Source organism: Taudactylus pleione, unplaced genomic scaffold (assembly GCF_031769625.1).
Source record: "Taudactylus pleione unplaced genomic scaffold, aTauple2 ptg000910l, whole genome shotgun sequence".
Taxonomy (NCBI): Eukaryota; Metazoa; Chordata; class Amphibia; order Anura; family Myobatrachidae; genus Taudactylus; species Taudactylus pleione.
Genome location: NW_028285311.1, coordinates 283,536 through 311,482, shown reverse-complemented (window position 1 = coordinate 311,482; position 27,947 = coordinate 283,536). Strand labels below are relative to the sequence as shown.

At 44.6% G+C, this 27,947-nt stretch overlaps 3 protein-coding genes across 3 annotated transcripts in view; 2 read left to right on the top strand and 1 right to left on the bottom strand.

The window, feature by feature from the left end:
• The window catches only part of LOC148473808 (uncharacterized), a 227,874-nt gene that overhangs the window by 88,118 nt on the left and 111,809 nt on the right, over positions 1–27,947 (bottom strand). The gene's annotated exons all lie outside the window — the stretch shown is intronic.
• Positions 1–27,947, top strand: part of LOC148473809 (uncharacterized) — a 285,177-nt gene that overhangs the window by 195,738 nt on the left and 61,492 nt on the right. The window lies entirely within an intron of this gene.
• On the top strand, positions 10,359–27,863 carry LOC148473811 (uncharacterized). The gene is made up of 7 exons (XM_088459443.1): positions 10,359–10,374; positions 22,749–22,892; positions 24,463–24,654; positions 24,800–24,923; positions 25,578–25,676; positions 26,057–26,322; positions 27,801–27,863. The coding sequence occupies exons 2-7, from the start codon at positions 22,815–22,817 to the stop codon at positions 27,861–27,863; spliced, it is 822 nt and encodes a 273-aa protein (XP_088315569.1). The 5' UTR covers positions 10,359–10,374; positions 22,749–22,814.

The following is a 27,947-nucleotide window of genomic DNA, read 5'->3' as shown; positions in this document are numbered from 1 at the left end:
AGTGCCAGTTATCTGACCAAAGGACCGCGAGCTGCCAGCTGGGTGCTGCTAAACCCATATCCCGCTAGGAGGGGTCACTGGTGAACACCTCCTGGCTGGTTAGACTCTGCACCTTTGGTCAGGTCTCGCCAACTGGTACTCGTGGATGAGATCTTGTGTACAGGCCCCACGTCTCAGATTTCCCCTTCAGTCCTGAACCTCAGCTTGCACCCCACAGTAGGGGATTCCATACAGCCGGTCATGACAGTTTGCTCAGGCCCAGAAGATGCAAGCCGCCAGATTGGAGGACAAGGCGGTGGTTCTCGAGTTGCTTTCTCGAGTGGAGGCTCATGAGACATTTCTGCGGGTTGTGAGGCAACACCTGCAAGAATTTTCGGGGATATTTAAAGAAAAATGTTTTGCTCCTTCTGTATCATCTCCAGCTATTTTTCAAGTACCACCGACAAAACCTCCTGTGTCTGGTTCTTCTGAGTCTCATTTTTCATCCTCTCCTACGCCCGGGGAAAGTTTTCAGTCTTCAAACCTATCTTTCGAGCAGTCCTTCCTACATCGTATGCTATTTCTAGTGATCATGACCTCCTCCTAACTTTTTCTCAAGTTTTGGGACAACTCAAAAGTCTCCTTCCCAAGATACTCCAAATTATTTCTAAGTCCTCTGGTGTTACCCCTGAGGTTTCCAACATCACCGTCAGGGAGGCTGGAGTAAGACATTGTAGCTTCCTACGCCCTAAGCTTTTGGAAGGCGAACGTCAGCGCCGCCGGGAACTACATCTGCCTGTATTGTGGTTATGATGACTATTTCATTAGAGACTATGCTCTTCGTCCTTCAAGAGATGGGGACAAGGGTGTGTTCCTCGAAGACGGCACTTCCAGTTGTACCCAGTCTCCACTGGTGATCTCTACTAATTCAGGTTCGAACAAAAAGGGAACACTTTCCAAGCAAAAAGAAGCTTATAACTGGGGCCCGGCTACAAGATGCTTCTTCCCTAGGGAAGTTAGGGGGAATAGGTCAACCTCCCAAAGTCAGAGAAACAATTCATATTAATTCTATCGGTCATAGGCCCTCATTCAGAGCCGTACGCTCTGAGCAGAGCGCACACTCTGAATGAGGGCCGCCCTCCATAAAAATGGAGCGTCCTCCTGGACGCTCGTATAGCTGTGGGTCACCACCCACAGCCTATACGAGCGTGCAGTTTGATGGCCGCGATGGTCGTGACCATCGCGACCATCGAAACTGCGAGCCGGAGCCTGCGGTTGAGGTTTTCAACCGCAAGGCCCGGAGTGATTTTGGCTCTATCAGAGCCAAAATCACTCCCACTGACATCACTAGTGATGTCAGTGGGCCGGCTTCTGACGGGAGGCGTTCCCTTGAGAACGCCCCCGTCAGGGAGGCACGCCCACCAAAGGGGGCGTGCTGTCAATCAACATCGACAGCACGCCCCCTTTGATCAGACACAACGAGCGAAGGACTTTCCTTCGCTCGTCGCGTCTGGCGCATGCGCACGACGGAGCTCCCTCCGTCGTGCGCATGCTCAGTGCAGACCATCGACCCACTTGCGAGCGGACAGCTGCTTGCGAGTGGGTCTGAATCAGGGCCATGATTCGGACATTATCTGTGACATAGGCGGTCTCCAGCCAGTTGTCCCTGAGGAGTTATTTAGTAAACCAGTCTTAAACTCTTTAGTTTCAAGTCTTGTACCCCAGGTGGGGGTTATGAGTGGCTCACCCCAGGGGGTGGTCTTAGGTCCTATGTCTCGAGACAAGGCTTCAAGCTCCACATCCAAAGAAGGGAATTTAAGTGACATACCACAAGGAGGGGTTTTGAGTTTTGCTTCCCAGAAGGAAGTTTCATGTGTTACACCTCCAGAGGGGGTTGCAGATTTCATACCCCAGAAAGGGATTCCCGGTGTTGTACCCCAGGAAAGGTTTTTGTGTAATACATCCCTTTAAGGGCAATTTTAAGTTTTGTACCCCCAAGAGAGCCTTTCGGGTTTTTCACCCCAGGAGGAAGTCTCTGGTCTTGCGTCCCAAGAGCGGGGTTCATGTACCATACCCCAAGAGGAAATGTCAAGTCAACTTCCCCAGGAAGGGTTTTTTTAGTCCCATACCTCAGCAGGGGGTTTGAACTCCTGCACCCCAGAAGGGGGCCATCATTTCAAATCTCACGCCCCAAGAGAGGGTTTCAAGTTTTGTTCCCCAGGAGGGGTTTTAGAATATTATATCCCAGGAGGAGTCTTCTGGTGTTATACCCTAGGAGGGGTTTTCAAATTTCATACCCCAAGAGGGGGTTTTGAGTCACTCACCCGAGGGAGTCTCTGATCTTGCATCCCAAGAGGGAGTTTCATATTCTATACCCCAAGAGGTAAAGTCAAGTCAGTTTCCCCAGGAGGGGGTTTTAGGTCCCATACTCCAACAGGGAAGTCCTGTACTTCAGGAGGGGGCCTTGAGTCTCTTGCCCCAAGAGGGGGGTTCAAGTCTCTCTCGTTTCAAGACGTTTCAAGTTCCGAACCCCAGCAGGGGGTATCAAGTCTCATGCCACAGGATGGGGTTTCAAATCTCGTACCTCGAGGGGGGTTCTAGTCTCTCGGCCCAAGGGGTTATTCAAGTTCCACACCCCAGCAGGGGGTCTCACGTCTCATGCCCCAGCAGGGGGTTTCAAGTCTCACACCCCAGGAGGGGGTTTCTAGTCTTACACCCCAGGAGGGAGTCTCACCATCTCAAGGGGGAGTTTCATGTTCTGTACCCCAGGTAAAAATATTAAGTGCACTTCCCCTGGAAGGGGTTCCTAGTCCCATACCCCAGCCGGGGTTTTCAAGTGTTCCACCCCAGGAAGGAGTCTCAAGTCTCACATCCCAAAAAGGGGTTTCGAGTTCCGTACCCTAGAAGGTCTCAAATCTCATACACCGAGAGGGTCTTCGGTTCCTCACTCAAGAAGGTGTATTTTAGTGTTTTGTCCGAGTCAATTGTTTCTGCACCCCTTCAGTCGGGAAGACTACTAGATGATGTTACTGCCGCACTGGAGGTGTCACTCAGGATCCATCCGGTGTCTCTACGCCCATTTGCTTTGATGGAAATATATTGCAGTATTATGCTTTAATGGAACATTTCCTCGCTATTATGAAATCCTCTCCATCCTTTGGAGTCAAGCCTACCAATGTAGTAGTTTATTATTTAATCTTTCCGAGGTGAAGCTTGGGACTGGGTTGAAAATATTTATGATCCGAAAGTCACCTCTCCAGTCAACACCCAGACACATCCCCTGGTGTTACTGTATAATGTCCCATTCCCAGTAGTCACCTCTCCGGTCATCACCAGGACACATCCCTTGATGTTCCTGTATAATGTCCCATTCCCAGCAGTCACCTTTCCAGTCATCCCCGACACATCCCCTGGTGTTACTGTATAATGTCCCATTCCCAGCAGTTACCTCTCCAGTCATCACCCAGGCACATCCCCTGGTGTTACTGTATAATGTCCCCTTCCCACCAGTCACCTCCCCAGTCGTCACACAGACACATTCCCTGGTTTTACTGTATCATGTCCCATTCCCAGCAGTCACCTCTCCAGTCGTCACCCAGACACATCCCCCGGTGTTACTGTATAATGTCCCATTCCCCGCAGTCACCTCTCCAGTCATCACCCAGACACATCCCCTGGTGTTACTGTATAATGTCCCATTCCCCGCAGTCACCTCTCCAGTCGTCACCCAGACACATCCCCTGGTGTTACTGTATAATGTCCTATTCCCAGCAGTCACCCAGACACATCCCCTGGTGTTACTGTATAATGTCCCATTCCCCGCAGTCACCTCTCCAGTCGTCACCCAGACACATCCCCTGGTGTTACTGTATAATGTCCCATTCCCAGCAGTCACCTCTCCAGTCATCACCCAGACACATCCCCTGGAGTTACTGTATCATGTCCCATTCCCAGCAGTCACCTCTCCAGTCATCACCCAGACACATCCCCTGGTGTTACTGTATAATGTCCCATTCCCAGCAGTCACCTCTCCAGTCAGCAGCTGGATGATCTTGTTGGTGAGTTCCAGGATCTTCTGGTCATTGTGTCTCTCATGAATCAGTGAATGAGGTGGAGGCACCTTGATGGAGGCACAGCTGGGGGGTGTCTCACACTCACCAGATGTCTTCTTGACTAATGTGTAATCCTGAGGGAGACATCAATAGAAAGATATATTAAACTCATCGTAAGTCCTGTAAGAACGGAGGGACTAATACTATTATTTGAAAGCATCTACATACTGCTTGGTTACAGCTGTGCTGACGAGAGGACTGAGGCACTGACACTATACCTGAGAAAGGCTATTGATATAAGTGATGTTACTGTGATACTCCCAGATCCCCTCACCTCCCCAGTCATGTCCCTGTATTATTACTATAGATATAAGTGATGTCACTGTGACACTCCCAGATCCCCTCACCTCCCCAGTCATGTCCCTGTATTATTACTATAGATATAAGTGATGTCACTGTGACACTCCCAGATCCCCTCACCTCCCCAGTCATGTCCCTGTATTATTACTATAGATATAAGTGATATCACTGTGACACTCCCAGATCCCCTCACATCCCCAGTCATGTCCCTGTATTATTACTATATCAGGGCTCAACAAATTTTTGTAAAATCTAGGAGCCATCTTAAAAGTTTAAGAGCCAGACGATCGTCCATTACCAAAACAGATGAAAACTTGTATAGACCACCACACATGCCCTTTCAGTGCCCCTCAACCTCCCCACATGCCAACAAATTACCACACATGCCTCTTTAATGGCCATCAGATTTTTCAAAATGCTCATACCAGCCCCTGTAATAGTGCCCCTATTAGTGCCCCCAGTAGTAGTGCCCCCAATAGTAATGCTTCCTGTATTAGTGCACCCGGTAGTAGTGACCCCAATAGTAATGACATCTCTCCCATAGTGCTTGTGGGGGGGAGCCGGATGCTGGAGCTCAGGAGGGAGCTCTGGCTGCCGCTGCAGGGAGTCGGGCGCTCGCTGGTAAAATTTCAGCAGGTGCCCGGCAATTGGAGGCTCCCTGCGGTGGGGGGACACTTGGAAATCCCGGTCGCCAGGACTAAAATCTTAGTCGCCGTGGCAACCGGGATTTGTCAAGCACTGTACTATATATATATATACAAACATACATATATATATATATATATATATATATATATATATATACACATACATATATATATATATCACTGTGACTCTCCCGGATCCCCTCACCTCCCCAGTCATGTCCCTGTATTATTACTATAGATATAAGTGATGTCACTGTGACACTCCCAGATCCCCTCACCTCCCCAGTCATGTCCCTGTATTATTACTATAGATATAAGTGATGTCACTGTGACACTCCCAGATCCCCTCACCTCCCCAGTCATGTCCCTGTATTATTACTATAGATATAAGTGATATCACTGTGACACTCCCAGATCCCCTCACATCCCCAGTCATGTCCCTGTATTATTACTATATCAGGGCTCAACAAATTTTTGTAAAATCTAGGAGCCATCTTAAAAGTTTAAGAGCCAGACGATCGTCCATTACCAAAACAGATGAAAACTTGTATAGACCACCACACATGCCCTTTCAGTGCCCCTCAACCTCCCCACATGCCAACAAATTACCACACATGCCTCTTTAATGGCCATCAGATTTTTCAAAATGCTCATACCAGCCCCTGTAATAGTGCCCCTATTAGTGCCCCCAGTAGTAGTGCCCCCAATAGTAATGCTTCCTGTATTAGTGCACCCGGTAGTAGTGACCCCAATAGTAATGACATCTCTCCCATAGTGCTTGTGGGGGGGAGCCGGATGCTGGAGCTCAGGAGGGAGCTCTGGCTGCCGCTGCAGGGAGTCGGGCGCTCGCTGGTAAAATTTCAGCAGGTGCCCGGCAATTGGAGGCTCCCTGCGGTGGGGGGACACTTGGAAATCCCGGTCGCCAGGACTAAAATCTTAGTCGCCGTGGCAACCGGGATTTGTCAAGCACTGTACTATATATATATATACAAACATACATATATATATATATATATATATATATATATATATATACACATACATATATATATATATCACTGTGACTCTCCCGGATCCCCTCACCTCCCCAGTCATGTCCCTGTATTATTACTATAGATATAAGTGATGTCACTGTGACACTCCCAGATCCCCTCACCTCCCCAGTCATGTCCCTGTATTATTACTATAGATATAAGTGATGTCACTGTGACACTCCCAGATCCCCTCACCTCCCCAGTCATGTCCCTGTATTATTACTATAGATATAAGTGATATCACTGTGACACTCCCAGATCCCCTCACATCCCCAGTCATGTCCCTGTATTATTACTATATCAGGGCTCAACAAATTTTTGTAAAATCTAGGAGCCATCTTAAAAGTTTAAGAGCCAGACGATCGTCCATTACCAAAACAGATGAAAACTTGTATAGACCACCACACATGCCCTTTCAGTGCCCCTCAACCTCCCCACATGCCAACAAATTACCACACATGCCTCTTTAATGGCCATCAGATTTTTCAAAATGCTCATACCAGCCCCTGTAATAGTGCCCCTATTAGTGCCCCCAGTAGTAGTGCCCCCAATAGTAATGCTTCCTGTATTAGTGCACCCGGTAGTAGTGACCCCAATAGTAATGACATCTCTCCCATAGTGCTTGTGGGGGGGAGCCGGATGCTGGAGCTCAGGAGGGAGCTCTGGCTGCCGCTGCAGGGAGTCGGGCGCTCGCTGGTAAAATTTCAGCAGGTGCCCGGCAATTGGAGGCTCCCTGCGGTGGGGGGACACTTGGAAATCCCGGTCGCCAGGACTAAAATCTTAGTCGCCGTGGCAACCGGGATTTGTCAAGCACTGTACTATATATATATATACAAACATACATATATATATATATATATATATATATATATATATATATATATACACATACATATATATATATATCACTGTGACTCTCCCGGATCCCCTCACCTCCCCAGTCATGTCCCTGTATTATTACTATAGATATAAGTTATGTCACTGTGACACTCCCAGATCCCCTCACCTCCCCAGTCATGTCCATGTATTATTACTATAGATATAAGTGATATCACTGTGACACTCCCAGACCCTCTCACCTCCCCAGTCATGTTCCTGTATTATTACTATAGATATAAGTGATGTCACTGTGACACTCCCAGATCCCCTCACCTCCCCAGTCATGTCCATGTATTATTACTATAGATATAAGTGATATCACTGTGACACTCCCAGATCATCTCACCTCCCCAGTCATGTCCCTTTATTATTACTATAGATATATGTGATGTCACTGTGACACTCCCAGATCCCCTCACCTCCCCAGTCATGTCCCTTTATTATTACTATAGATATATGTGATGTCACTGTGACACTCCCAGATCCCCTCACCTCCCCAGTCATGTCCCCGTATTATTACTATAGATATAAGTGATATCACTGTGACACTCCCAGATCCCCTCACCTCCCCAGTCATGTCCCTTTATTATTACTATAGATATATGTGATGTCACTGTGACACTCCCAGATCCCCTCACCTCCCCAGTCATGTCCCTTTATTATTACTATAGATATATGTGATGTCACTGTGACACTCCCAGATCCCCTCACCTCCCCAGTCAGCAGGTAGATGATGTAAGATTTAGAATCCTCTCAATCATGTGACTTCTATCCTTGTCCGTCCTCAGTGATCAGCGATTTATACAGGACACGTCTCACCCTCACGTGACTTCTAGTAAAGACTCTCTGATTCCTCACGTGTCTAAAAGTATAATAGTTATAATAAATATCAAAGTACATGTAACATATTCAAACACGACATACTGAGTAAATATTAAGCCCTCCTCTTCCCCAATGCCATATCACACACCTGTTACACAGTGATAACTATGCACACAAGTCTAACACCTGATACACATTGATCACTATACACAGGTCACACACCTGATACACACTGATCACTATACACAGTTCACACTGATATCACACACCTGATACACACTGATCACTATACACAGGTCACACTGATATCACACACCTGATACACACTGATCACTATACACAGGTCACACAGATCTCACACACCTGATACACACTGATCATCACTATACACAGGTCACACACCGATATCACACACCTGATACACACTGATCATCACTATACACAGGCCACCCTGATATCACACACCTGATACACACTGATCACTATACACAGGTCACACTGATATCACACACCTGATACACACTGATCACTATACACATAGGTCACACTGATATCACACACCTGATAAACACTGATCACTATACACAAGTGACACTGATATCACACTGATCACTATACACAGGTCACACTGATGTCACACACCTGATACACACTGATCACTATACACAGGTCACACACCTGATACACACTGATCACTATACACAGGTCGCACTGATATCACACACCTAATACACACTGATCACTACTATACACAGGTCACACTGATATCACACTCCTGATATAGTGTTCACTCTAGCTCTGGCGGCAGGCAGGGCGCCGAAGCTAGAGAGGGCAACGTTGTGCGCGCGCCGAAGGCACGCGCGCCCAAAAAGGGGGCGTGGCCATGAAAAGGGGGCGTGTCTATAAGACGCGTCCCCTTTTCGTCACTCTTGGGGGCGTGCACGGCACTTACGGACACGCCGGGCAGCCCCCAAGCGCTGCAGATAGGGAGAATAGATGCCGGGTCACCGCACATTTCTCCACCCGCGGGACACTGCGTCCTGCGGGTGAAGTCGGCACCCACAGGCTGTGAGGGCAGGGTGCTTTTTGCCCTCCAGAAGGAGGGCAGGGCACCGCGCCCTGCTAAAACAGCCTAGCGGGAACGCTATAATACACACTGATCACTATACACAGGTCACACTGATATCACACACCTGATACACACTGATCACACTGATATCATACATCTGATACACACTGATCACTATACACAGGTCACACACCTGATAACCAGTGATTACTACACATAGTATAATATACACAAGTACACAACACCATATGACAAGATATTTCCCCAGGCCAGATCCCTCACAGCCCACCCACCTTTTCCTCCTCATTCCACCCTCAGGTCATTATCCCCAGTAACCTAGGATAAAGTCTCTGTCCCCATCATCTTCCCCTACTTATCACTTATCTGCTCCCCCTCCCCCATTATACGCCCTCCGATAGCGCACCACATCTCCCAGCACAGCCTCTCTCCCCACTACTGCCCTATTCCTCTGTCTCCAAATATCTGGGCGACTTGTGTACAATCACCCATATTATTTTCTCTGCTCCCACATCTGTAATTATTACTGAGTGTCAACAGTGTTGTACTATCTGCTGCTACGTTCTGTATGGGGGGTCTGAGTGCACCGGACACCTCCCTTTCTCAATAGTCTGTTACCCACCGAGCAGTGACTGCTCCAGCTGTATTATATGTAACACCAGGGTCTGCTCCAGCTGTATTATATGTAACACCAGGGTCTGCTCCACCTGTATTATATGTAACACTACAGTCTGCTCTTGCTGTATATGTAACACTACATTCTGCTCCAGCTGTATTATATGTAACACTCGAGTCTGCTACACCTGTATTATATGTAACACTACGGTCTGCTCCAGCTGTATTATATGTAACACTGGTGTTTGATCTACCTGCTTGATGGTAAGGCAGCACCAGGGTATGCTACAGCTATATTATACCTGAGACTGGAATCTGATTCACATGTATTATAATAAAAGACCACTAAAGCCTGCTCCACCAGTATTATATATTACACCATAGCCTGCTCTACCTGTATGATGATAATGCAGCACAACACAGTCTACTCCCCCTGTATAAAAATAGGAAACACCATTACCTACTGCCAGACACAGCAATGGCCGCTCTCTGCCTTTTCCTTATAGAAGAAACGCCCCTCACGTTAACCACGCCCCGCCCCTCTCATCTCCCTGTAGCTATGGCCACTCTCTTCCCCGCCCCTCGTATCATAGTGACCGCCCACCTGAAATTTCCCTTAGTCCGGTGATTGGCAGCAGCTAGTAGCCAATCAGGCGGCACACAGTAGAACGGACGTCCTGTAACTAATCAGTCACCTGAGAAACCGCTCACAGATTCATCAGTAGAGTAACAACTGAATAGTTTAATGGTGTCCTCATGTATGGTGACCGGCGGCCATATTCTTATAGTCTCCCAGTCACAGAGAAGAGGGGGCGGGCCACAGGGGCATTAGTTGCCATTTTGTCATAGACATTCCTGAGAGCCGGAGTCAGGCGGAGTCAAGTGTCCGGCAGCAACAGGTAACGGTGTCCTACCATACAGTGGGAGTAGCCTGTTTTATCCTACTATACAGTGGGAGTAGCCTGTGGTGTCCTGTTGTTATTATTATTATACAGGGGGAGCAAACTGTGGTGTCCTGTTATTTTTATACAGTGGAAGCAGCCTGTGGTGTCCTGTTATTATTATACAGTGGAAGAAGCCTGTGGTGTCCTGTTGTTATTATACAGGGGGAGCAGCCTGTGGTGTCCTGTTATTATTATTATTTTTTTTATACAGGTGGAGCAACCTGTGGTGTCCTCTTATTATTATACAGGGGGGAGCAGCCTGTGGCGTCCTGTTATTATTATTATACAGGGAGAGCAGCCTGTGGTGTCCTGTTATTATTATTTTACAGGGGGAGCAGCCTGTGGTGTCTTGTTATTATTATTTTACAGGGGGTGCAGCCTGTGGTGTCCTGTTATTATTATTTTACAGGGGGAGCAGCCTGTGGTGTCCTGGTATTATTATTATACAGGGGGAGCAGCCTCTGGTGTCCTGTTATTATTATTATTATAATACAGGGAGAGCAGTCGGTGGTGTCCTGTTATTATTATACAGGGGGAGCAGCCTGTGGTGTCCTGTTATTGTTATTATTATTATACAAGGGGAGCAGCTTGTGGTGTCCTGTTATTATTATACAGGGGGAGCAGCCTGTGGTGTCCTGTTATTATTATACACGGGGAGCAGCCTGTGGTCTCCTGTTATTATTATACAGGGGGAGCAGCCTGTGGTGTCCTGTTGTTATTATTATTATACAGGGGGAGCAGCCTGTGGTGTGCTGCTATTATTATTATTATACAGGGGGAGCAGCCTCTGGTGTCCTGTTATTATTATTATTATACAGGGAGAGCAGTCGGTGGTGTCCTGTTATTATTATACAGGGGGAGCAGCCTGTGGTGTCCTGTTATTATTATTATTATACAGGGGGAGCAGTCTGTGGTGTCCTGTTATTTTACAGGGGGAGCAGCCTGTGGTGTCCTGTTGTTATTATTATTATACAGGGGGAGCAGCCTGTGGTGTCCTGTTATTATTATACAGGGGGAGCAGCCTGTGGTCTCCTGTTATTATTATACAGGGGGAGCAGCCTGTGGTGTGCTGCTATTATTATTATTATACAGGGGGAGCAGTCGGTGGTGTCCTGTTATTATACAGGGGGAGCAGCCTGTGGTGTCCTGTCCTGTTATTATTATACAGGGGGAGCAGCCTGTGGTCTCCTGTTATTATTATACAGGGGGAGCAGCCTGTGGTGTCCTGTTGTTATTATTATTATACAGGGGGAGCAGCCTGTGGTGTGCTGCTATTATTATTATTATACAGGGGGAGCAGCCTGTGGTGTGCTGCTATTATTATTATTATACAGGGGGAGCAGCCTGTGGTGTGCTGTTATTATTATTATTATACAGGGAGAGCAGTCGGTGGTGTCCTGTTATTATTATACAGGGGGAGCAGCCTGTGGTGTCCTGTTATTATTATACAGGGGGAGCAGTCTGTGGTGTCCTGTTATTTTACAGGGGGAGCAGCCTGTGGTGTCCTGTTGTTATTATTATTATACAGGGGGAGCAGCCTGTGGTGTCCTGTTGTTATTATTATTATACAGGGGGAGCAGCCTCTGGTGTCCTGTTATTATTATTATACAGGGAGAGCAGTCGGTGGTGTCCTGTTATTATTATACAGGGGGAGCAGCCTGTGGTGTCCTGTTATTGTTATTATTATTATACAGGGGGAGCAGCCTGTGGTGTCCTGTTATTATTATACAGGGGGAGCAGCCTGTGGTCTCCTGTTGTTATTATACAGGAGGAGCAGCCTGTGATGTCCTGTTGTTATTATTATTATTACACAGGGGGAGCAGCCTGTGGTGTGCTGTTATTATTATTATTATACAGGGGGTGCAGCCTCTGGTGTCCTGTTATTATTATTATTATACAGGGAGAGCAGTCGGTGGTGTCCTGTTATTGTTATTATTATTATACAGGTGGAGCAGCCTGTGGTGTCCTGTTATTATTATTATTATTATTATTATACAGGGAGAGCAGTCTGTGGTGTCCTGTTATTATTATACAGGTGGAGCAGCCTGTGGTGTCCTGTTATTATTATTATACAGGGGGAGCATCCTGTGGTGTCCTGTTATTATTATTACACAGGGGGAGCAGCCTCTGGTGTCCTGTTGTTATTATTATACAGGGGGAGGAGCCTGTGGTGTCCTGTAAATATTATACAGGGGGAGCAGCTTGTGGTGTCCTGTTGTTGTTATCATTATTATACAGGGGGAGCAGCCTGTGGTGTCCTCTTATTATTATTATACAGGATGAGCAGCCTGTGGTGTTCTATTATTATACAGGGGGAGCAGTCTGCGGTGTCCTGTAATTATTATTATACAGGGGGAGCAGCCTGTGGTGTCCTGTTGTTATTATTATACAGGGGGAGCAGCCTCTGATGTCCAGTTGTTATTATTATACAGGGGGAGCAGCCTGTGGTGTCCTGTAAATATTATTATACAGGGGGAGCAGCTTGTGGTGTCCTGTTGTTATTGTTATTATTATTATACAGGGGGAGCAGCCTGTGGTGTGCAGTTATTATTATTATTATTATACAGGGGGAGCAGCCTCTGGTGTCCTCTTAATAATAATAATAATAATAATATTATTATTATTATTATTATTATTATACAGGGAGAGCAGTCGGTGGTGTCCTGTTATTATTATTATACAGGGGGAGCAGCCTGTGGTGTCCTGTTATTGTTATTTTATACAGGGGGAGCAGTCTGTGGTGTCCTGTTATTATACAGGGGGAGCAGCCTGTGGTGTCCTGTTATTATTATTATACCGGTGGAGCAGCCTGCGGTGTCCTGTTATTATTATTATTATTATTATTATTTTTATTATTATTATTATAACACAGGGGGAGCAGCCTCTGGTGTTCTGTTATTATTATACAGGGGGAGCAGCCTGTGGTGTCCTGTAAATATTATTATACAGGGGGAGCAGCTTGTGGTGTCCTGTTGTTATTATTATTATACAGGGGGAGCAGCCTGTGGTGTGCTGTTATTATTATTATACAGGGGGAGCAGCCATCGGTGTCCTATTATTATCATTATTATTATTATACAGGGAGAGCAGTCGGTGGTGTCCTGTTATTACTATACAGGGGGAGCAGCCTGTGGTGTCCTGTTATTGTTATTATTATTATACAGGGGGAGCAGTCTGTGGTGTCCTGTTATTATACATGGGGAGCAGCCTGTGGTGTCCTGTTATTATTATTATACAGGTGGAGCAGCCTGTGGTGTCCTGTTATTACTATTATTATACAGGGGGAGCAGCCTGTGGTGTCCTGTTGTTATTATTATTATTATTATTATTATTATACAGGGGGAGCAGTCTGTGGTGTCCTGTTATTATACAGGGAGAGCAGTCGGTGGTGTCCTGTTATTATTATTATACAGGGGGAGCATCCTGTGGTGTCCTGTTATTATTATTATTATTATTATTATTATACAGGGGGAGCAGCCTCTGGTGTCCTGTTGTTATTATTATACAGGGGGAGCAGCTTGTGGTGTCCTGTTGTTGTTGTTATTATTATACAGGGGGAGCAGCCTGTGGTGTGCTGTTATTATTGTTATACAGAGGGAGCAGCCTCTGGTGTCCTGTTATTAATATTATTATTATTATTATTATTATTATTATTATACAAGGAGAGCAGTCGGTGGTGTCCTGTTATTGTTGTTATTATTATTATTATTATTATTATTATTGTACAGGGGGAGCAGTCTGTGGTAACCTGTTATTATACAGGTGGAGCAGCCTATGGTGTCCTGTTATTATTATTATTATACAGGGAGAGCAGTCTGTGGTGTCCTGTTATTATACAGGTGGAGCAGCCTGTGGTGTCCTGTTATTATTATTATTATTATACAGGGGGAGCAGTCGGTGGTGTCCTCTTATTGTTGTTATTATTATTATTATTATTATTATTATTATTATTATTATTATTGTACAGGGGGAGCAGTCTGTGGTATCCTGTTATTATACAGGTAGAGCAGCCTATGGTGTCCTGTTATTATTATTATTATACAGGGAGAGCAGTCTGTGGTGTCCTGTTATTATACAGGGGGAGCAGCCTGTGGTGTCCTGGTATTATTATTATTATTAAACAGGTGGAGCAACCTGTGGTGTCCTGTTATTATTATTATTATACAGGGAGAGCAGTCAGTGGTGTCCTGTTATTATTATTATACAGGGGGAGCAGCCTGTGGTGTCCTGTTATTATTATTATTATTATACATGGGGAGCAGCCTGTGGTATCCTGTAATTATTATTATACAATGGGAGCAGCTTGTGGTGTCCTGTTGTTGGTATTGTTATTATACATGTGGAGCAGCCTGTGGTGTCCTCTTATTATTATTACACAGGATGAGCAGCCTGTGGTGTTCTGTTATTATACAGGGGGAGCAGCCTGCGGTGTCCTGTAATTATTATTATACAGGGGGAGCAGCTTGTGGTGTCCTGTTATTATTATTATACAGGGGGAGCAGCCTGTGCTGTCCTGTTATTATTATTATTATACAGGGGGAGCAGCCTGTGGTGTCCTGTTGTTATTATTATACAGAGGGAGCAGCCTGTGGTGTCCTGTAATTATTATTATACAGGGGGAGCAGCTTGTGTTGTCCTGTTATTATTATTATTATACAGAGGGAGCAGCCTGTGGTGTCCTGTAATTATTATTATACAGGGAGAGCAGTCTGTGGTGTCCTGTTATTATACAGGGGGAGCAGCCTGTGGTGTCCTGTTATTATTATTATACAGGTGGAGCAGCCTTTGGTGTCCTGTAATTATTATTATACAGGGAGAGCAGTCAGTGGTGTCCTGTTATTATTATTATACAGGGGGAGCAGCCTGTGGTTTCCTGTTATTATTATTATTATTATACAGGGGGTGCAGCCTGTGGTTTCCTGTTGTTATTGTTATACAGGGGGAACAGACTGTGGTGTCCTGTTATTATTGTTATACAGGGGGAGCAGCCTGTGGTGTCCTGTTATTATTATTATACAGGGAGAGCAGTCGGTGGTGTCCTGTTATTATTATACAGGGGGAGCAGCCTGTGGTGTCCTGTTATTGTTGTTATTATTATTATTATTATTATTATTATTGTACAGGGGGAGCAGTCTGTGGTATCCTGTTATTATACAGGGGGAGCAGCCTGTGGTGTCCTGTTATTATTATTATACAGGTGGAGCAGCCTATGGTGTCCTGTTATTATTATTATACAGGGAGAGCAGTCTGTGGTGTCCTGTTATTATACAGGGGGAGCAGCCTGTGGTGTCCTGTTATTATTATTATACAGGTGGAGCAGCCTGTGGTGTCCTGTTATTATTATTATACAGGGAGAGCAGCCTGCGGTGTCCTGTAATTATTATTATACAGGGGGAGCAGCTTGTGGTGTCCTGTTATTATTATTATACAGGGGGAGCAGCCTGTGCTGTCCTGTTATTATTATTATTATACAGGGGGAGCAGCCTGTGGTGTCCTGTTGTTGTTATTATACAGAGGGAGCAGCCTGTGGTGTCCTGTAATTATTATTATACAATGGGAGCAGCTTGTGGTGTCCTGTTGTTGGTATTATTATTATACAGGTGGAGCAGCCTGTGGTGTCCTCTTATTATTATTATTACACAGGATGAGCAGCCTGTGGTGTTCTGTTATTATACAGGGGGAGCAGCCTGCGGTGTCCTGTAATTATTATTATACAGGGGGAGCAGCTTGTGGTGTCCTGTTATTATTATTATACAGGGGGAGCAGCCTGTGCTGTCCTGTTATTATTATTATTATACAGTGGAAGCAGCCTGTGGTGTCCTGTTGTTATTATTATACAGGGGGAGCACCCTGTGGTGTCCTGTAATTATTATTATACAGGTGGAGCAGCTTGTGTTGTCCTGTTATTATTATTATACAGGGGGAGCAGCCTGTGGTGTCCTGTTGTTATTATTATACAGAGGGAGCAGCCTGTGGTGTCCTGTAATTATTATTATACAGGGGGAGCAGCTTGTGTTGTCCTGTTATTATTATTATTATACAGGGGGAGCAGCCTGTGGTGTCCTGTAATTATTATTATACAGGGAGAGCAGTCTGTGGTGTCCTGTTATTATACAGGGGGAGCAGCCTGTGGTGCCCTGTTATTATTATTATTATTATTATTATACAGGTGGAGCAGCCTGTGGTGTCCTGTTATTATTATTATACAGGGAGAGCAGTCAGTGGTGTCCTGTTATTATTATTATACAGGGGGAGCAGCCTGTGGTGTCCTGTTATTATTATTATTATTATACAGGGGGAGCAGCCTGTGGTGTCCTGTAATTATTATTATACAATGGGAGCAGCTTGTGGTGTCCTGTTGTTGGTATTATTTTTATACAGGTGGAGCAGCCTGTGGTGTCCTCCTATTATTATTACACAGGATGAGCAGCCTGTGGTGTTCTGTTATTATACAGGGGGAGCAGCCTGCGGTGTCCTGTAATTATTATACAGGGGGAGCAGCTTGTGGTGTCCTGTTATTATTATTATACAGGGGGAGCAGCCTGTGCTGTCCTGTTATTATTATTATTATTATTATACAGTGGAAGCAGCCTGTGGTGTCCTGTTATTATACAGGGGGAGCAGCCTGTGGTGTCCTGTTATTATTATTATACAGGTGGAGCAGCCTATGGTGTCCTGTTATTATTATTATTATACAGGGAGAGCAGTCTGTGGTATCCTGTTATTATACAGGGGGAGCAGCCTGTGGTGTCCTGTTATTATTATTATTACACAGGATGAGCAGCCTGTGGTGTTCTGTTATTATACAGGGGGAGCAGCCTGTGGTGTCCTCTTATTATTATTATTACACAGGATGAGCAGCCTGTGGTGTTCTGTTATTATACAGGGGGAGCAGCCTGCGGTGTCCTGTTATTATTATTATACAGGGAGAGCAGTCAGTGGTGTCCTGTTATTATTATTATACAGGGGGAGCAGCCTGTGGTGTCCTGTTATTATTATTATTATTATACAGGGGGAGCAGCCTGTGGTGTCCTGTAATTATTATTATACAATGGGAGCAGCTTGTGGTGTCCTGTTGTTGGTATTATTATTATACAGGTGGAGCAGCCTGTGGTGTCCTCTTATTATTATTATTACACAGGATGAGCAGCCTGTGGTGTTCTGTTATTATACAGGGGGAGCAGCCTGCGGTGTCCTGTAATTATTATTATACAGGGGGAGCAGCTTGTGGTGTCCTGTTATTATTATTATACAGGGGGAGCAGCCTGTGCTGTCCTGTTATTATTATTATTATACAGTGGAAGCAGCCTGTGGTGTCCTGTTGTTATTATTATACAGGGGGAGCACCCTGTGGTGTCCTGTAATTATTATTATACAGGTGGAGCAGCTTGTGTTGTCCTGTTATTATTATTATTATACAGGGGGAGCAGCCTGTGGTGTCCTATTGTTATTATTATACAGAGGGAGCAGCCTGTGGTGTCCTGTAATTATTATTATACAGGGGGAGCAGCTTGTGTTGTCCTGTTATTATTATTATTATACAGGGGGAGCTGCCTGTGGTGTCCTGTAATTATTATTATACAGGGAGAGCAGTCTGTGGTGTCCTGTTATTATACAGGGGGAGCAGCCTGTGGTGCCCTGTTATTATTATTATTATACAGGTGGAGCAGCCTGTGGTGTCCTGTTATTATTATTATACAGGGAGAGCAGTCAGTGGTGTCCTGTTATTATTATTATACAGGGGGAGCAGCCTGTGGTGTCCTGTAATTATTATACAGGGAGAGCAGTCTGTGGTGTCCTGTTATTATACAGGGGGAGCAGCCTGTGGTGCCCTGTTATTATTATTATTATACAGGTGGAGCAGCCTGTGGTGTCCTGTTATTATTATTATACAGGGAGAGCAGTCAGTGGTGTCCTGTTATTATTATTATACAGGGGGAGCAGCCTGTGGTGTCCTGTAATTATTATTATACAATGGGAGCAGCTTGTGGTGTCCTGTTGTTGGTATTATTTTTATACAGGTGGAGCAGCCTGTGGTGTCCTCCTATTATTATTACACAGGATGAGCAGCCTGTGGTGTTCTGTTATTATACAGGGGGAGCAGCCTGCGGTGTCCTGTAATTATTATACAGGGGGAGCAGCTTGTGGTGTCCTGTTATTATTATTATACAGGGGGAGCAGCCTGTGCTGTCCTGTTATTATTATTATTATTATTATACAGTGGAAGCAGCCTGTGGTGTCCTGTTGTTATTATTATACAGGGGGAGCAGCCTGTGGTGTCCTGTAATTATTATTATACAGGGGGAGCAGCTTGTGTTGTCCTGTTATTATTATTATACAGGGGGAGCAGCCTGTGGTGTCCTGTTGTTATTATTATACAGAGGGAGCAGCCTGTGGTGTCCTGTAATTATTATTATACAGGGGGAGCAGCTTGTGTTGTCCTGTAATTATTATTATGCAGGGAGAGCAGCCGGTGGTGGCCTGTTGTTATTTTTATTATACAGGGGGAGCAGCCTGCGGTGTCCTGTTATTATTAATTTACAGGGGGTGCAGCCTGTGGTGTCCTGTTGTTATTGTTATACAGGGGGAACAGACTGTGGTGTCCTGTTATTATTATAATTATAATTATACAGAGGGAGCAGCTTGTGGTGTCCTGTTATGATTATACAGGTGGAGCAGTCTGTGGTGTCCTGTTATTATTATACAGGGGGTGTGACCTGTGGTCTCCTGTTATTATTATACAGATGGAGCAGCCTGTGGTGTCCTGTTATTATTATACAGGGGAAGCAGTCTGTGGTGTCTTATTATTATTATACAGGGGGAGCAGCCTGTGGTGTCCTGTTATTATTATACAGGGGGAGCAGTCTGTGGTATCCTGTTATTATTATACAAGGGGAGCAGCCTGTGGTGTCTTATTATTATTATACAGTGGGAGCAGTCTGTGGTATCCTGTTATTATTATACAGGGGGAGCAGCCTGTGGTGTCTTATTATTATTATACAGGGGGAGCAGCCTGTGGTGTCCTGTTATTATTATACAGGGGGTGTGACCTGTGGTGTCCTGTTTTTATTATTATACAGGGGGAGCAGCCTGTGTTGTCCTCTTATTATTATACAGGGCGAGTGTCCTGTTATTATTGTACAGGGGGAGTGACGTGGTGTCCTGTTGGTATTATACTGGGGGAGTGACCTGTGGTATCCTGTTATTATTATTATTATTATTATTATTATTATTATTATACAGGGGGAGTGACCTGTGTTGTCCTGTTATAGCAGCAGCTGCAGAGTAATAATAACAGTAATGAGTGGTCAGGGAATAACACATAATAGGTATAACATGTATGTACTGTATATACCATATGATACATAACAGGAGCTGGGGAAGGATATAGCTGTAACTAGTAAGGTATAATTAGCGCCAGTATCCATCCAGAGGTCAGTATTACACCCACATTAGCAATAAGACAGGTCAGCAGCCTCCTAAGGGCGACCGTGATGCCCTAATTATAAGCAGCCGTCAGGGGAAATTGTGGTTGTGCTGTCAGGTGTTATTATATAATAGGAGTGAGGTAAGAGTATATAATAATAACACATTACATTTATTATAGACAATAACACAAATAAATTCACTTAGAAGTATAATGTTATTCTCTGAGGTGTATATCTTTATGCTACAAGGAAATATAGTTAAACTCTCTTCAGTTACCGGCGAAAATGGCAGCTTTTTTCGACATCGCTGAAATCGGACATTTTTTGCCAAAAGAAACGGCAAAAATGGCTGATTTTACCCAAATAACAGGCGATAACGGCAAACAGGTGAAAATGGAGAAAAAAACTGGAAAAAGTTTTCTCCATCCGAGATCTGGATGAAAAAAAATGCTAAATCTCTATTTTTTACTAAAAATGTGGGGATTTCTTTCAGAAACCTTTGGACACCCCCCCCTAATGAGAAATGAACCCCAAAAAATGTTGTAGGTTGCAAACGTTGGTAAAAAAACGGCCGCACAAAATTTGGGTGAAAAAAAACAAACTTTGAAAATGATAGAAAGCTTTTTTTCCCCAGGAAATTACTGTCACACGTAAATTGGGGGTACGTTAAAATGGGCGCAAGAATATTTTTGTGTCGTAAATATGCAATTTTAAAAACCTTTAATAAACCGCCCTTCTGTAACCAAATGTGATGTTTGAAACATCCGAAAAATCAGACCCAATACGTTAAAACCATTTTCAGTGATTTTTTTTTATTCACCCAAGATCTGCGCGGTCGTTTTTTACCAAAGTACGAAACTTACTAAAACATTTGGGGGTAATTTATGATTAGAGGATGTGTCCTAAGGGTCTGTGATCTCTGTGCCAGGTACATGACATATTATATCCCCTTCTACCAATGATCTTATTACTGACCATGTATTATCCCTGACTCAGCTATCGCACAGTAACTCTCTTCTCTCTCGGGCTGGTAATGATTATAGTCAGAGGAATGTGGCTTTTATACATTGTGTCACTTTGTACAAACGTATTACTACAATCCTAATACTCTGTTACAGGAGCACTCTGCACAGTTAGGGCCGTATTCAATTAGCGGCGTAAACAGCATTTTTTTCTGCCATCTACGAAATAGGTCAACGTTCGCCAAGAAGAACGACAAAAACAAAAATCCCTATTTTTGGCTAAAAATATGGGTATTTCTTTCAGAACCCTTTGGACCCCCCCCCCCCCCCAATGATGAATTACCCCCTAATTTTTCCTTAAGTTGCGTACTTTGGCGAAAAACGCCCGCGCAAATCTTGGGTGAAAATAAAATCAATGAAAATGGTTTTAACGAATCAGATCTGATTTTTCGGGGGGTATGAATGCGTCAAGTGTTTTAAACAATACATGTGGTCACAGCAGGCGGTTTTTTAAAGGTTTTAAAAACTGCGTTTTTACGACATGAAAATATACAAGCACCCATTTTAACGTACCCCCAAATTTACATGGAACAGCAATTTCCTGGGAAAAAATAGCTTTCTATAATCTTCAACGATTTTTATTTTTCACCCAAATTTTGCGCAGTCGTTTCTCACCAACATACGCAACTTACGAAATTTTTTTTGGGTAATTAACTATTGGGGGGGTTCAAACGTTTCTGAATAAAATCCCCAAATTTTTAGCCAAAAATAGGGATTTTGCTTTTTTTTGCTCCTGATGTGGGATGGAGAAATCTTTTCTGCAGTTTTTTTCTCCGTTCTCGACTGTTTTTTGGGGGAAGTCGTCCATTTTCCCAGATGCTGAAAAAAACTTCCGTTTTCGCAACTATTTGAATACGGCCCTTAATTGGTGTGTAACTATATTTCCTTGTAGCATAAAGATATACACCTGAGAGATTCACATTATACATCTAAGTGGATTGGTTTGTTTTATGTGTTATTGTCTATAATAAATGTAATGTGTTATTATTATATACTCTTACCTCACTCCTATTATATAATAACACCTGACAGCACAACCACAATTTCCCCTGACTCCCTGAGCTGAGACTGTCTGTCAGGGCGTCTTGTTATCCTGAGCAATAGAGACTCTCTCAGAGACAGCCAGTGGCTGTGACAGTCCCCAGATCCTCAGAGTGTCACTGATTATCCCCCAGGACATGTCTCACCCCACCCTACGCTGCACACACACGGCCGGCAGGCTGGTCACACATGTAACATACATCTGAGTTGCGGTCATTTGTCATTTCATCATTTGTGCAGAGTGACTGATGGGATTCTGTATTGTGTAACCCTTTGTGTGTCCCCTGGGCTGCCTGCTGTCCTATCCCTGTGATATTAACCTCTTCTGTTCCCTTCCCCCTCCACTGTGTTACTGCCACCTCTGTACAGCTGTTACACCCCCTGTTGTGTGCTCTGTATTCCTACGTTACTTCCCCTCTCCCCATATCTGCACCCCTTCTGCTCTCCTATGTACTCCCCCCTCACACCCCTGTTATCTGTATGACCTCAGTATAGTCACAGACTCTCTCCGTTTCTGGAATAAATTTAAAACAAAATAAAAAAATCCCAACATCCCTAATTCATGTGTTTGTAAAAGATTCACGTGGAGCAAATTGCACCAAATATATGTCTTGGAGGAATAAGACCCCCGGCCAGGAGAGGAGCATTGGTGTAACCTTATGCAGTACAGCGTTGTGTGACGGCCTCTGAGGAGCCTTATGGGGTTGGGTCACAGGAACCTCTGACAGACACTGACCAGGGCTCTATGGCTGGGGGGGACGGGGAGACTTACTGGTCACTCAGTGTTACATGTCTGACTGTGTTACATGTGTTCTTTGTGATATTTATTCCTAGATAGTCCTGCTGTGAGGAACCAGAGTCTATTACACGTCACACATTCTGTATTCTCACTGATTCATTGAGGATGGACAAGGACGGGAGTCACAGGACTGAGAGGATCTTACATCTCACCCTGGAGATCATCTATCTGCTGACTGGGGAGGTGAGAGGGCCTGGGAGCATCACAGTGACATCACTTATATCTATAGTAATAATACAGTGACATCACTTATATCTATAGTAATAATACAAGGACATGACTGGGGAGATGAGGGGATCTGGGAGTGTCACAGTGACATCACGTATATCTATAGTAATAATACAGGGACATGACTGGGGATGTGAGGGGATCTGGGAGTGTCACAGTGACATTACTTATATCTATAGTAATAATACATAGACATGACTGGGGAGGTGAGGGGATCTGGCAGTGTCACAGTAACATCACTTATATCTATAGTAATAATACAGGGACATGACTGGGGAGGTGAGGGGATCTGGGAGTGTCACAGTGACATCACTTATATCTATAGTAATAATACAGGGACATGACTGGGGAGGTGAGGTGATCTGGGAGTGTCACAGTGACATCACTTATATCTATAGTAATAATACAGGGACATGACTGGGGAGGTGAGGGGGATCTGGGAGTGTCACAGTGACATCACTTATATCTATAGTAATAATACAGGGACATGACTGGGGAGGTGATGGGATCTGGGAGTGTCACAGTGACATCACTTATATCTATAGTAATAATACAGGGACATGACTGGGGAGGTGAGAGGATCTGGGAGTGTCACAGTGACATCACTTATATCTATAGTAATTATACAGGGACATCACTTCTATCTATAGTAATAATACAGGGACATGACTGGGGAGGTGAGGGGATCTGGGAGTGTCACAGTGACATCACTTATATCTATAGTAATAATACAAGGACATGACTGGGGAGGTGAGGGGATCTGGGAGTGTCACAGTGACATCACTTATATCTATAGTAATAATACAGGGACATGACTGGGAGATGAGGGGATCTGGGAGTGTCGCAGTGACATTACTTATATCTATAGTAATAATACAAAGACATGACTGGGGAGGTGAGGTGATCTGGGAGTGTCACAGTAACATCACTTATATCTATAGTAATAATACAGGGACATGACTGGGGAGGTGAGGGGATCTGGGAGTGTCACAGTGACATCACTGATGTCTATAGTAATAATACAGGGAGATGACTGGGGAGGTGAAGGGATCTGGGAGCGTCACAGTGACATCACTTATATCTATAGCAATAATACAGGGACATGACTGGGGAGGTGAGGGGATCTGGGTGTGTCACAGTGACATCACTTATATCTTTAGTCAAAATTCAGGGACATGACTGGGGAGGTGAGGGGATCTGGGAGTATCACAGTGACATTTTTTGTCTATAGGAAAAAGCGAGCAGCAGGTAGCCGGTCTCAGATATAGTATAAGTCCCACAGTCCTCACTGGAGTTGGGATTTAGTACATTGTTTGCTGTATGTTCTTTTCTTTTTGTCACTGACACAAATATTTCAGATCTGCATACAATATACTCTACAATTTCCTATATATAGGAGATTGTTACAAGACTTGATATTGTGAAATAGTCCTCTTGTATATTACGCAAAGATAACACGTGAATAAACAACCCCATATAGGTGAAGTTTAATTGACGTTTTCATTGTTGTCTCCCCAATACTCAGGATTACACAGTAGTGAAGAAGACATCCAGCGAGTGTGAGACACCCAGCAGCCATCCCCGTGTGTCAGTAGGACTGAGCAGTACCCAGTACCCCATCACGGTGCCTCCACCTCACTCACTGATACATGAGAGACACAATGACCAGAAGATCCTGGAACTCACCAACAAGATCATTCAGCCGCTGACTGGAAAGGTGACTGCTGGGAATGGAACATTATACAGTAACACCAGGGGATGTGTCTGGGTGATGACTGGAGAGGTGACTGCTGGGAATGAGACATTATACAGTAACACCAGGGGATGTGTCTGGGTGATGACTGTATCATTGTGTGTGTCAGGTTCCTATAAGGTGTCAGGATGTCACTGTCTGTGTCTCCATACAGGAGGGGGTGTATGTAGTGGAACACAATGGTCTGTACAAGGACCTGATGATGGAGAATCACCGGCCCCTCACATCACTGGGTAAGAGGAGACTGTCATTTATTGTACAGGGGAGAGCAGGTATGGGGGCCCCTATATACACACATCACCTGATAATCACTTATAGATGTGTCGTCTTACATCTGTCCTCACTACGCCACACAGTGTGACTTGCCTGGTGGCTCACTCGGGTCCCGTGCTACTCTCCTAACGTTGGGCGTCTTTCATAGAGATGTGTCCTCAAATCTAACCTAAATAACAGCACACAGTGTGACTTGTCTGGTGTGAGTGAGCCACCAGGTCCTGTGCTACTAGGACACACCAGCAGACTGTGCTGATTAATGTGATATGTGACACTTGTATATCTGTTTGCATCTATGTCTGTATATGATGCACAGCGGAACTTGGCATGAAAAAAGCTGCGGCTGCTACATTGTAGCACTTCGTATACAGATTCAGAGACTCAGTCGCACACAGATATACAAGTGTTGCATGTAAATTAATCTGCTGGTTACATCGCATTGTGACTTAGATGCATTTTCAGCAAAAAAAAAAGATGCAATAAAGTCACATGGCGCTAGCAGTGTCTCATGGGACTTGGCGCTCCGTAAGGGGATTTTTGTCTCGACTGCAGCAAAGATGTGTAAGGGCACATCTATATATACAATGTACTCAGTCACTGTGTATCTCCTACAGATGGACCCAGTATCAGAAATACCCCAGAGAGATGTCCCCCTCTTTATTCACAGGATTGTACAGAGGAGAATCACAGGACCCCACAGGGGCATCATGTAGGTGGGATTTAGGGTCTCACCAATATACCTTAATATAAGTGACTGTCACTATATAATATGCAGAGAAGCTGTGTCTGTCTTAAACACTGATATACTGTTTAGTCTCAATTAAATCAGACATTATTGTTATATGGATCATTTAGAGTGAAAATGTTGCTGATATTAAGGCAGAAGATATAGAGGGAGAACAAGAGACATGTTTGACTGATATGAAGGCAGAAGATACAGAGAGAGAAGAAGAGACGTATGTGACTGATATGAAGGCAGAAGATACAGAGGGAGAAGAAGAGACGTATGTGACTGATATGAAGGCAGAAGATACAGAGGGAGAAGAAGAGACGTATGTGACTGATATGAAGGCAGAAGATATAGAGGGTGAAGAAGAGACGTATGTGACTAATATGAAGGCAGAAGATACAGAGGGAGAAGAAGAGACGTATGTGACTGATATGAAGGCAGAAGATACAGAGGGAGAAGAAGAGACGTATGTGACTGATATGAAGGCAGAAGATACAGAGGGAGAAGAAGAGACGTATGTGACTGATATGAAGGCAGAAGATACAGAGGGAGAAGAAGAGACGTATGTGACTGATATGAAGGCAGAAGATATAGAGGGTGAAGAAGAGACGTATGTGACTGATATGAATGCAGGAGATATAGAGGGAGAAGAAGAGACGTATGTGACTGATATGAAGGCAGAAGATATTGATGGAGAAGAAGAGATGTATGTGACTGATATGAAGGCAGAAGATATAGCTGGAGAAGAAGAGACGTATGTGAGGAGTGATGAGCAGTGTAAGGAGGAAGAATTCCCTACAGATATCAGCACAGGTGAGTTATAAACACTTACAACATATTCTCCTTGCTCAGTCACTACATCAATGTACAAGCTTATGAGGGAATTGTATCTGCACAGTGGGGCAGTCAGGTGCCATCAGCCCCTATTTTTCTCATGCTCTCCCCCCTCACATATCACTGTGTGTTACCAGCCCAGAGATCTGACCAGTCTCCTCCCCACAATCTCTGGTGTATCTCATACATCAGGAGCCATCAGCCCCTATTATACTCCTGCTCTCCCCCCTCACACCAGCCCAGAGATCTGATCATTCTCCTCCCTGCACTATAAAACCATATACTCCCACATCACAACAAACTCCATGTATACACACATACACAAGCTATGTGCAAGTACACACTAATTATTGCACAGTCCTTCCACCAATGCTTGTCTACAATGAATGATTCAACCTATATTAGTACTGTCTGTGTGACGCTTTGGAGAGAGGTGGTGAGTCTGAGAGAGTGTTCCAGAGTTCCAGCGATGGGGAGCAGCTCAGGCAAAGTCTTAGAGGCAGGAGTGGGAGGATATAATGATTTGGGCGGAGAGGCGCCAGGTATTGGCAGAGCAAAGTAGGTGATGAGAGTGAGGAGGGAGATGTAGAAAGAGATGAAAAGGGGGATATGTATGGTGGCTTCATAGGAGATTGTGAGGAGTTTGAATGTTTTCTGATGGGGATGGGGAGCCAGTGTAGGACCTGTAGTAGAGGGGAGGCAGAAGTAGTAATTTGGAGATGTGCCAGGCAGAAGCATTGAGTACAGATTTCAGTGGAGAGAAATGAGTATTGAGGAGGCCACATAGGAGGAGGTTACATTAGCCCTGTTTAGAGATGAACAGTGAGTGGAAGAGGGTGTTATGGTGCGTACACATGGTACGAACAGTCAACGATAATGATATCGCTGGCTGATCGTCCTGCACCTTCCCGATGTGCTAAATGATCGTTATTGTTCATCCAGCACACCACCAACCCACCAACGACAGGCCAGCAATCTGCGATCAATGATCGTGGGTCCTTATGTGACCTTGTCGATATCAACCAGGTTGCCAGCAAGTATGGACAATATCGTTATCGTCCATACGTGCCCGCGCATCACTAGTCGTTTGGGGGTTAGAAGAGATGGTGAGGTTGTCGATGGATAATAAAATTGAGGGAGCTGAGGGGACTCCAGATGGTGGGAAGACGATCAGCTCAGTCTTATACATGTTAAGTTTAAGAGAGCGCAGAGACATCCAAGAACATTTGCTCTCAGTGTAAATTGTTCATTCTTATACATTTGTTTCTAGTAGATGGACGCACAAGCAGGAATACCTCGCAGGGAGATCTCATCGTGTCACCAGATTTTAAAATAGAAGATAAGAACATCAGACAAGATTGTCCAGGAGAAACTCCAATTACCCTAAATATACAACCAGCACTTCACAGTGCAGATATAT

Coding starts and splice junctions, on each gene's coding strand:
- LOC148473811 (XM_088459443.1), top strand. CDS start 22,815: ATGGACAAGGACGGGAGTCACAGGACTGAGAGGATCTTACATCTCACC. Junction 24,655..24,799: donor TTCAGCCGCTGACTGGAAAG/GTGACTGCTGGG, acceptor TGTGTGTGTCAG/GTTCCTATAAGGTGTCAGGA. Junction 26,323..27,800: donor CGTATGTGACTGATATGAAT/GCAGGAGATATA, acceptor TGTTTCTAGTAG/ATGGACGCACAAGCAGGAAT.